We start from the raw sequence: 11,592 nt of genomic DNA on the forward strand, positions 1-11,592 counted from the left end.
TTGAACTATCTGGATTGTCCCCATACACGCCGAAGTCAAACTGTTTGAACTATCTGGATTGTCTCCATACACGTCGAAGTCAAACTGTTTGAACCATCTGGATTGTCTCCATACACGTCAAAGTCAAACTGTTTGAACTATCTGGATTGTCTCCATACACGTCAAAGTCAAACTGCTTGAACTATCTGGATTGTCTCCATACACGTCGAAGTCAAACTGTTTGAACTATCTGTATTGTCCCCATACACGTCGAAGTCAAACTGTTTGAACTATCTGTATTGTCCCCATACACGTCAAAGTCAAACTGTTTGAGCTATCTGGATTGTCCCCATACACGTCGAAGTCAAACTGTTTGAACTATCTGGATTGTCCCCATACACGTCAAAGTCAAACTGTTTGAGCTATCTGGATTGTCCCCATACACGTCGAAGAGTGGTAAGGTTGGGTTAGGGACTAAGGGTAGCTGTAGTAAAAATAGTGTAAAATATTACAAAAGCCCAAACGAGCTTTGTGAGCGGTTGGAGCTGATTATGGCGTCGAAAGAGGCCGGTAACACCTCAAAGAGAATGGTGAATGAGGCTTTTAGTATAATCGGCAAGCTACTAAACGATGGTAATATAACGCGGGATGAGTACAAGGAATTGTATAATGGTATTGTATAATGCAAACCACAATGTTCATCGATAGCAAGAAGTGCTTCGGAACTAGCGAGAATTTCACTAGTGAGTCCACGCCCCCCATCGAGCTGGAAGCTAATAAAGGCTACCAACTCTGTTTGGTGAACGCGTCTATGTGGTACAGCTGGTATAATATCCATAAAAGTAACAACCAGCTTAAATACTACAACGGCACCGCGTGGAAAATGGTTGTGATAGAGGAGGGCGCCTACAACATCACTGACATCGATTCGACTATAGGGCGCCTTATGAAGCGGAGTGGTGACTGGGACACCCAAGACAATAAGCCGTACATCACAATAACCCCGAATTACAATACAGGGAAATCGATTATAGAGTTAAAAAACGAATACAAGGTTGATTTTACGATTGATAAATCTGTGAGAGCAATATTAGGTTTCGACTCGAATATAGTCGAGGGAGATGGTTTCCATTCATCAGATAATGTGGTAGAGATCACACAAGTTGACACGGTGCAAATTCATTGTGACTTGATATCAGACTCATACATTAACGGTAAGACCAGTGATGTTATTTATAGCTACTCACCAAACGTCCTCCCAGGCAATCTGATAAACATAAACCCAACACAACGGTTTAACATCAACATCAGTAAGAGAGGGCTGATCAATAGCGTAACCTTCTCGTTGAGAAACCAGAATGGAGATTTGATTGATATGAATGGTGAGAGAGTGACGTATTTTATACACCTAAGCAGCTTTTAGTCTGACTATATTATATAATGCTAATAACGAGAGAGCGATACAGAAAACGTAAAGTGATTGGTGGAAATATTGGTGGTAACGTGTTTGACCGTGTCAAAGGGTTGTTGTCATTTGCTAGTTGATTGTCACTAGACCTCTAAACGCCATTAAAGACAAGCTCCTAAAGCCTGTGGTGATGAAAGCCTTGCCATACGCTAAACAGAAAGCAACAAAAGAGATACTAAAACGGGTGTTCGGGAAGCCGTCGCTAATCCCAAAGTGTGAGAAGTCCTAAATAACCGCTCGAGAGCCATCTTGTCGAATATCATAGCCGGCAGTGGCATGAAACGGTTGTAGTTTTATGTAATCATATAATATATACGATGACACAAGTCGAGAGTCCATACTTCGATTTCAACAAGGGTAACCCCATAGACAATTCTATTCAGAAGCTTGAATATATTGAGTACCCCCGAGAGATTTGAACGACATGAATAAGGACGGTCAGAGGGTACTGGAAACACGAGACGAGGACGTGTATCTGCTACCCCACAAGGCGTTCATCGAGATTCGCGGTAAGCTGCAAACCGATGCTAATAACGACTACGCTGCTACTGATGCTGTTTCCCTAGTAAACAACGCGTGGAGTTTGTTTAAGAGTGCTGAATATCAAATCAACAACCAAACAGTAGAGCAAATCAACGACTATCTACCCGAGAGCGCTTTGATTATGGGGCTTGTTATGTTCTCAGATGATTACAGTAGGTCAATCGGCTCAAACTTCTTATGGTTTAGAGACACTGGTACTGGCGCACCAACGCTAAAAAAGGCGTTTACAGCACCCGCTAATGATGCGGCATGGGCATGTCTTCATCGCGTTACAGACATCTGAGCGTCACCCCAATGTGGATCCTCAAAATATCAATAACCTGTTGTTTGATAATGGCAATCTAACTATAATAGCTGTAAGGGTAAACTCGACACAGTACACAGAGCGAGAGGTCGTGACGAATTTCGCGGGTGCTAACAGGAATTATCAAGAGCGTATATGATGTTTATGGAGGCTATGAACAAGTACCAAGACACCGATACAGGATCCCAATTGAGCGCCGAGGACTGGTCGTCTCTGTATCCTATTTACCACTTTGACGTGTCTAAACACAGTGAGCATACCCAAAACAGCGTCGCAGACATCGAGGTACAGTTCAATATCGGAGGGAACTTTCGGAATATAGTGAATGACACAGACGTTCCATATTATGTCTAAGCCATGGTACTGTCAGATAGGTTTATGCAATTAGAGGGGGTTAGTGGCAGGATGAACGTTATTATGTAACATAATGGTATAGAAAATGAGCTACGTGAAAACAGGGTTTAATCTCACAGCGTCTCAGACGATTAAGAACGCGTATATTAAGAAGCAGCCAGTGTCAATAAGACTAACAGCCTCTCAGCTCAGTGGAAGCGATCACTTAGGCTTAACCAAAACTCAGTATAAGAATGTAGTGTCAGCAAGGAATAAGGGTGTTGGAGTCAGCTTGAAACTGTCTAAGACGCAGGTGGCAAAGCAAGGTGGATTTCTCGCTGAGTTTGGTAACTTGATGAGAATGGTTGCACCGTTTGTGTTAAAAAAGGTGCTACCATCTCTTGGAATCTCTGCAGCCTCAGGAGCTATCTCACGCGCCACTAATAAAGCAGTTCGGGGTAGAGGCGTCATGAGAAGAAAACGTAGACCGAAGAAGGGTAGAGGAATCATACTAGGACCAAATTCACCTTTCAAGAACATACCATTGCTTGGGGTAATTCTGTAAACAGGTGTTATATTGTCTATCATGGGATGCTATGCTAAAGATGACAGATATCAAACTCGAACTCATGACAGACATTGCAAGCAAGGCCAACAACAAGTACATGGAATCATATGATGAGACGGCGCCCTCAAAGTATGTTATGTACCTAGACGCAAACAACTTGTACGGTTGGGCTATGAGTCAACACCTACCAACTGGCGGATTTAAGTGGATGACAGAAAAGAAGATCAATAAGATAAACCTCGCTAAGTACGGCGATGACAGTAAAAAGGGACAGATACTAGAGGTCGACCTAGAGTACCCCAAATGCCTGCACGACCTACACAACGACTACCCTATAGCCGCAGAGAGGATCAACGTGTCAAAAGACATGCTGTCAGAATACTGCAACAGGATATCCACCAAGTACGATATATCAACAGGTCTAGTATCTAAACTGATCCCCACTCTAAAGAACAAAGAGAAGTACGTACTACATTACAGAAGCCTACAACTATACATAGATCTAGGCCTAAAAGTAACTAAAGTCTACCGAGTACTAGAGTTTGATCAATCGCCATGGCTCAAGAAGTATACAGACTTCAATACATGAAAAGCGTAAGAACGCTAAAAACTCATTCGAAAAGGACTTCTTCAAGCTAATGAACAACAGGGTATCCGGCAAGACTATGGAGAATCTACGAAAAAGAGTAGACGTCCGACTAGTCACCGACGAGAAGAAGCTACTCAAACTGGCAAGCAAGCCATCCTATGTGAGTAGTAAGATATTCAACAAGGACTTAGTAGCAGTACACAAGATCAAAGAGACACTCACCCTAAACAGGCCTGCATACATCGGCATGTGCATCTTAGACCTCAGCAAGGTACTGATGTACGACTTCCACTACAACTACATCAAAGAGAAGTATGGAGACAAGGCACGGCTACTGTTCACTGACACAGACAGTCTGACATACGAGATAGAGACAGAAGACGCATACCGAGACTTTTGGAATAATAGAGACAGATTCGACAAAAGTGACTATCCGAAAGACTCACCATACTTCGACGGATCAAACAAGAAGGTGATCGGCAAGTTTAAGGACGAGGCTGCCGAAGCCCCCATCTGCGAATTCGTCGGACTACGATCAAAGATGTACAGTTACATGAAAGACGGCCACACAGGAGGAAAGACAGCAAAGGGAATCAAAAAGAATGTAATAAAGAGTAACATAAAACACGAAGACTACAAGAGCACACTAATAGACAACAGGCAGATGCAACACGATAAGAAGCCAAAACCACCAACTAGGAAGTTACGAAATAAACAAGGTATCACTCAGTTGTTTCGACGATAAAAGGTACATATTAAAAGACGGAATCAAAAGCTTAGCCTATGGGCACTATAAGATCAGACAATAACCCCGATTACCCATTTAACATACGAATCCTTATTTGAAGCACATACTCACCCGCGGGGAATCCCCTGATTCACTCTTAGGGATTAAAATATTATTGCGTTGCCATGACTCTAAGCAAATCTAGAGTCACTCCACTTTGTCAGCGGGAAAGTCCCTAAATACAATAGACGTGCTTATATTTGCCCGCGGGGGTTCCCCTTACTCGCTCCTAAGAATTAAAATTCCAAGAATGTCACACAACCCCCATCGATGGGTTCCCTATCTTGATCCTGTTTTTGTATTAATCGGATGTGCACAGGATTGTAATCACGGGGTCCTCCGTCTTGATCCCGTTTTTGTATTTATCGGATGTGCACAGCCTCTGTAATAATGGACGACTTTGTCGTGAACATAATCAGCTTTTTGTATTTATCGGATGTGTACAAGATTTTAATAATGTGCTCGAAGCCCCACTTGAATTCCATCGACAGTTTCCATTAATTCACCCATCCTATAGTAGTCACTAATCTATTCACACACTACCACCATAATATGAATTCCACTTGGCGGACAAGTAGCATAGAGGTTGGCTCTGGCTTCGTGGCTGGTCAAACTCTGAAACTCAGCGGTGGGTAAGTGGGTGGTCAAACTCTAGAAATCAGCGGTGGATAAGTGGGTGGTCAAACTCTGGAACTCAGCGGTGGGTAAGTGGGTGGTCAAACTCTAGAACTCAGCGGTGGGTAAGTGGGTGGTCAAACTCTAGAACTCAGCGGTGGGTAAGTGGGTGGTCAAACTCTAGAACTCAGCGGTGGGTAAGTGGGTGGTCAAACTCTAGAAATCAGCGTTGGGTAAGTGGGTGGTCAAACTCTGGAACTCAGCGGCGGGCAAGTGGTATAGTAGTTGGCTTGGTTCTAGCGCATTTAACCTAAATGCGCCAGAACCGCCAACTACTATACTACTTCTAATTACGGACATGTAACGATCCCTGTCGATTTGACAAAATCTGTCAAAAGTGAAACAAGAAAGATTCAGAATGAGCATTTACCACGAAATCCATGAAATGACCGTCTTCTTGGTCATTGACCTTGTCCGGAACAAGTCAAAGAAGTTAGCTTGACGTCCCTGGTGATCCTGTCCGGGAGGAAGTCCAAGGTGTGTGTCCGGTGATGCCTCATGCTTGTTGAACTTGCCAACCTTGCGGAGGATCATCTCCGCCTCTTTCGAGCGCTCATGCGTCAGCAACCAGCGCACCGACTCGGGTATCAGCCTAAACAAGATCCAGACAAGAAGCGCTGACTAAGAGGGGGGGTGCTAATGTACGCACTAAGATTGAAAAAAACAATAGTGTTATAACTAGACCATGTAAAGATATATTCACTAGGACAGGCAAAGGCAACCGTGACAGAACAGGGGGTATCAGCCTAGTTCATGTCAAGATATTAGGACAGGCGAAGACGATCACGACAGAACAAGGGATGTAAGGCTAGTTCATGTAATGATATGTTCACTAGGACAGGCGAAAGCCATCGTGACAGAACAGGGGATATCAGCCTAGTTCATATAATGATATGTTCACTAGGACAGGCAAAAGCCATCGTGACAGAACAGGGGTATCAGCTAGGTAATGTTAAGATATGTTCTCTATGACAGGCGAAAGCCATCGTGACAGAACAGGGGGTATCAGCCTAGTTCATGTAAAGGTATGTTCACTAGGACAGGCGAAAGCCATCGTGACAGTACAGGGGAAATCGAAATAGTCAGGGAATAATGTGTTCATTAGTACAGGCGAATAAACGGTACCCAAAAAGAACGGGTATTAGCTTATATTCTGGCAAAGAAACATGAACAAGTCGAACACATGAACCGAGCTGACTATACCCAGCTACCGTACCCTCCCATTCCTCAAGCGGAAATACAAAAGATTGAATCTTACCACCAAAATAGAAATAGAAGGATTCCTGGCGCGGAGGTGGTGATGGAGAGAATGCGCCAGTCCCTAATGAAGTACGCAAGTAGCGCAATCAACATCAAGGCTCCAGTCCAGAAGTACCACGTGAAAGTACCCGCCATAGCACGCTTCTGTGGACCCACAAACTCGGTAGCCATAATGAAGAGGATCACGATAGACCCACCTGCAGACATCAGTATTGATGGGTAATAGAATGAGTTCTATGATAATCATTAAAACGACGACACATCAAGCATGTTGGTTTGTGATAATGTACGGTGGTGATAGATCCAACTTATGGTAAAAATAGATATATTGTGTAGTTCCAGAAAATATCCATACCCCGCCCCCATTGAGGGGGTCGGAGGTATGACCCCCACCCCTCTGGAATTTCCAACCCCCTGGAAAAAAATTAATACAGGAACTGTTAAAGAAAAAGGGCATTTTTCCCTCCCCCCCCCCCCCCCCTTCCCCTCTGGGAGGGAGTGTATGGATATTGTATTGGATATTCTAGAACTACACATTGATGAAGACACACAAATAAGATACATCGAATCAACTGATGGCGAAGATTATTGATGACGTTAGATCATAATACAAATGATGATTACATTTACAATGTGTAATGACGATAGAACTACAGGATATAGACACATGATGTAACATCAAGCATGATGTGAAAGGTTATATCCAGATAGTGTGTTCCACCGTGGACTTACTAATCAGATGTGTTGCAGCTACTTCAACAATTTACTTCTAATTAGCAGCGCAATCATCTTACCGAGGCCAAAGCCAATAAAAAAGCGAAACACGGCGTAGAGCCAGTAGTAGGGGACGAAGGAGCTCGCAAACGCGACCCAGCAAACCATGCACGAGGATATGAAGAGGACTTTGCGGCGACCATACTTATCGGATAGAATACCGAACACGATATTACCGAATAACCAGCCGGTGAACATGATAGAATTAGTGGCCCAGCTTAGCGATGAGTACTCACACACCAAGTCCCACTGAAAGACAAACGTTCTTTAGATTTAATTAACACTTTTATTTTGTTCCTTGTATCCCTGCATCTGATGAGATAAAGAAAAGGCCTTATCCGCCAATAAAAAATTCAATCCATCTTTTGGCGGATATTTCTGCAACAGATACAGGGACAGTTCTAGAGGAGGTGCATTCAAGGAGAAGAGAAACTACAGAGGAGAAGAAAGACATTAAACAATTCAGCCTTTAAACCGCGCGCACCAACAACAATCAACAATCAATCACAATCAAATCCTAGGCAAAAATAGGTATTGTTACCTCCGTCACAATCGAAGTGTATGGGGTAGTGAACTCCCATTCACTACGCGGGATACTGCATCGAAGCATCTTATCCGGGTCTTTGTCGGTTGGCTGAAATTCCTCTAAAAAGAAAAAAATTGGAATATATCGATTGATCACCTCAATTATGCTGATAAGCAACGAGCTATGCATTGCTTTCCTTGAAATCCCCTTTAGTATCGCGTCACTTTAAGCTTTAGAATATGGATATTTTAAAATCCGAGCTGGTTCTGTCTTCTTTCGTTGCATTTGTTTGAAAAATTCTGCGGTGGAGGGTTGTTAAGAAAACTCCTTGGCCATCCTGGCACTTACTTGTTAAGTTGCAGATAGTACTTCCGTTTCTGCATTTCCAGGCAGGCTCTAGAGCCAGGAAGGTCATGATTAGCGTCTGGAATGTCACTGGGACCATCATGAGCCCCACCACACACACAATCATCCACTGGAACCGGCCCATCGCTCCCACATGGCCCAAGAATTGATCCACCGTTAATGCCATCTGCAATTAACGACAAGTCTCTAGTAAACACTTTGAATATGGTTAAGAAGCGCCAGAGGAAGGCTAAAACAAGAAATGTATAGAAGCCATAAATTTAAACTTTTAGATCTTATTCATTTTTTTTTTTAAATTTCAGTTCCAAGTGAAGAGAGCCTGCTCTCTGAACCCGCCAATACTCAAGGTGTTTTCTTGCGTCGAGTATTGCGTGACCGAATCCCTGTTATTATATTTAATCAGAGTAAAGAGTAATAGTATTTCCAGCGGTGGTTTAATGTTTACCGAGGCGAATAAGGTCTCCCTCGTGACCAAAAAACTGCTTAACTGAGGTTAGCCTTTGTAATTTAAATACAGCATTTTAGTGACAAAAGATACCTAAATAGAGGTTTTGGTCGCTTGATAGTAGCCTGCGTTACAGCCGAACCTAACTAGGTACCTACAACAACGCACTTTTATTTAGTAATGTAACTAGTCGCTCCTCTTGACTTTTCTGAATGATTAAGATTTTAAAATGACTTAGTTGACAATTTAATTTGTACCAGCGAAGTAAAGTACTTGAAATCAACGAAAACTCTCTAGATGCTAACAACAATAACCCTGTCAGCTTTCTAAACTCCAAATACACCAAGAGATAATAACATTTTGTCAATTCTCTTGACCTTTGTAAAATGAATGTAGATTGTGGTATTGTGTCTATAATAACGACATACAATAGAATCAAAAAGGCAAAAATAAACGCCAAATTCGTTCGTATCGCGAAAATCAACTGTCGGCACCTTTTCTGGTCAAACGCACGCGACCTTCGTTAGAATGATAAATAACATTTAGTGTATACATAATAATTAATCGTTCGTGGAACGCATTAAATTGACGTTCATAAAACAACCAGTATTTACCGCAACAGAAGTGATTGTTTGGGTGTGCTGGCCTCTCACTAGATAAGCGAAGTTGCATTAATGATTAAATTGAGTACGAATCGGTCATTATCAACATAGTTCGACGTTATATGGGAGATGTCATTAAACACGTCTGTTCTGTACGCCACTTGCCATACATTGGGTACGAGTGTACACACTGTTATCAACAAAGAAATTGTGAAACAAGATGCATCTAGCGAAGCACACTTTTGTTTGTGATGGTTGAACTACACTGTTCTACACTGTAGATACATGATAACAGTAACCTGAATACAGTAAAAGCATCATGTACCACGACCTAATTCATTGGCCAGTATCTTTTTTAAAGCACAAGCGGGCTGTATCAATACGGAAAATTATTGTAAACTGTACAATAATGACTGACTATACTGCTGTATTATCTCGAAATGTCCTACCTTTAAAAGTTCTGAAGGAGCCCGTCTAGAATAACAACGGAGTCTCACACCAGGAAGCCAAATTAACCCCTGATTATCGACATCGGAAAAATATTGTCATGTAAATATTCCTTAATCCACACGGGGACTAAATTCACACTCCAGGCGATTAGACACATCATAGTCTAGAATGTTCCTGACGGGGGAGGGGTGAGGTAAGACGTAGATCAATTCATCAAATGAAATCCTGACTGTTTTACGGAGTTTTTACAAGAAAAGTTGTTCTTGATGTAAATAGTGTTCTCTTTCGTTCCCACTCCCTTGTTGAGTAATATTTCGTGACTGTTGAGGGATTCTATCCACTATCAGGCCTATCAGGGCCAAGAGGTTATTTTAAACCCAAATCCGATGTTAATCCCCATAGCTCGTTTTGCCCCGCAAAGGCAACAGGAACAGAGTTTGTTATGCTAAAATTCTAATAACAAACCACGAGCCATTAACCGAAACCTCCCCGACTTAGTCAGATTACGTAACGTAGCTTGAGTGAACACAGGGAGCGCGACTCAGCCTCACAAACTCTGTTCCCTCTGCTCTTCCCCCGCATTCTCTAGAAGCTCCCCAAAAAAAATAGCGTTATTGAAATTGACTTTTGTTGTCCTATCCGCGCGCCCATTTTTGTGTGCTTTCTATACTAAGCTTGCTCTAGCCAGCTCTCCAGTGGTTTAAGATTCGGAAATATTCCTGTTTTTATGGTTTTTGTTGCGAGCAAAAATGCGAGAGAGAGGGAGAGGGCGCTCTCGAATTTTTTGCGCCACAGGGATCCTGAACAGCGAAAACACACAAGATAGCCGGCTCGCAGGCTGAACAAGGGTTGTTCCGACATCATATACAAGTAATTCATATTGAGTGTGAGAAACTGAATTGATGTGATAAAATTTCTGTTCAAAATTTACTGCGCAATAACTCGGCCACAACTCAAGTTGAAGCACGGCGGGTGGCCTCTCACCGTTGTGGCCCAGGTTCGACTCCTGGCTCAAACTGCTTCTGATTCTAATTCGTGTCACAAGTGAGTTGAAGTTATTCTCCCGTGTTTCCAGTCTTCTAGGATAAGAACACTAAACCGGAGGTCCAATCTCTTCAAGCTGCACTACACTAACCGAAGAGACGTAAAAGAACCACTGGGGACGCAATAGACCCTTTGGCAGTGACCATCCCCAGTGACAGTGCTTACAATGCTTACGAGGGCCATTATGTTAGAAAACTGTTAATTTGGTTAATATGCTACCCTCATAAACAAGGATTCATATATTGTATTGTATGATATGGTATGGTATGGTATGGTATGGTATGGTATGGTATGGTATGGTATGGTATGGTATGGTATGGTATGGTATGGTATGGTATAACATTCTAATCACGAGAGATAACGAATATCGTGGTGTATAGAGTACATGCCACGAAAAAGAAATAAGCAGGCCCGTAGCCAGGGGGGGTTCGGACGAACCCCCCTCCCCCCTAACCGGCTTGAAGGTCCGCTCATAGCAAACAAAAATATATAACGTTTGGCTGAAAATATACCGTGCACATCAATGTCTTTAAAATGACTATGAAAATCTTTTTATAATAATTATCTTTATTATTATTGCTATATGTTGAAAAGTACCCTATTAATAACATTTTAAATACAAGATTGGTTGTGTAATGTAATAATGCGAGGAGATGGTATTCCGGAAATTTGGTCCGCTGTAATGGATAAACGAACCACCCCGCTCAAAATCCTGGCTACGGGCCTGATTACACACACTCCGCTTCCCGCTTTTTACGTGGGATATAAAAGATATGTGCAATAAGTCATGTATTTAAGGACGTTGATATCGGTGATAACGGTAATTTCATTTTTTTTTTCTTTTACATGGAACAAGTTAGATAAACTATCGTCAACAGA

At 42.4% G+C, this 11,592-nt stretch overlaps 1 protein-coding gene across 1 annotated transcript in view; it reads right to left on the bottom strand.

Annotated features, from left to right (window-relative positions):
- LOC5514073 (organic cation transporter-like protein) overlaps positions 1-9,953 on the bottom strand; it is an 18,718-nt gene extending 8,765 nt beyond the window's left edge. The window contains exons 1-6 of the mRNA XM_032383593.2: positions 9,669-9,953; positions 8,155-8,338; positions 7,822-7,925; positions 7,301-7,529; positions 6,505-6,703; positions 5,617-5,838 (exon numbers count right to left, since the gene is read on the bottom strand). Of these exons, the coding sequence (XP_032239484.1) occupies positions 5,617-5,838; positions 6,505-6,703; positions 7,301-7,529; positions 7,822-7,925; positions 8,155-8,338 (938 nt within the window). The 5' untranslated portion in view covers positions 9,669-9,953. The remainder of the gene's footprint in view (positions 1-5,616; positions 5,839-6,504; positions 6,704-7,300; positions 7,530-7,821; positions 7,926-8,154; positions 8,339-9,668) is intronic.
- Between the last annotated feature and the right edge of the window lie 1,639 nt (positions 9,954-11,592).

This window comes from Nematostella vectensis, chromosome 2 (assembly GCF_932526225.1).
Source record: "Nematostella vectensis chromosome 2, jaNemVect1.1, whole genome shotgun sequence".
In the NCBI taxonomy this organism is placed as follows: domain Eukaryota; kingdom Metazoa; phylum Cnidaria; class Anthozoa; order Actiniaria; family Edwardsiidae; genus Nematostella; species Nematostella vectensis.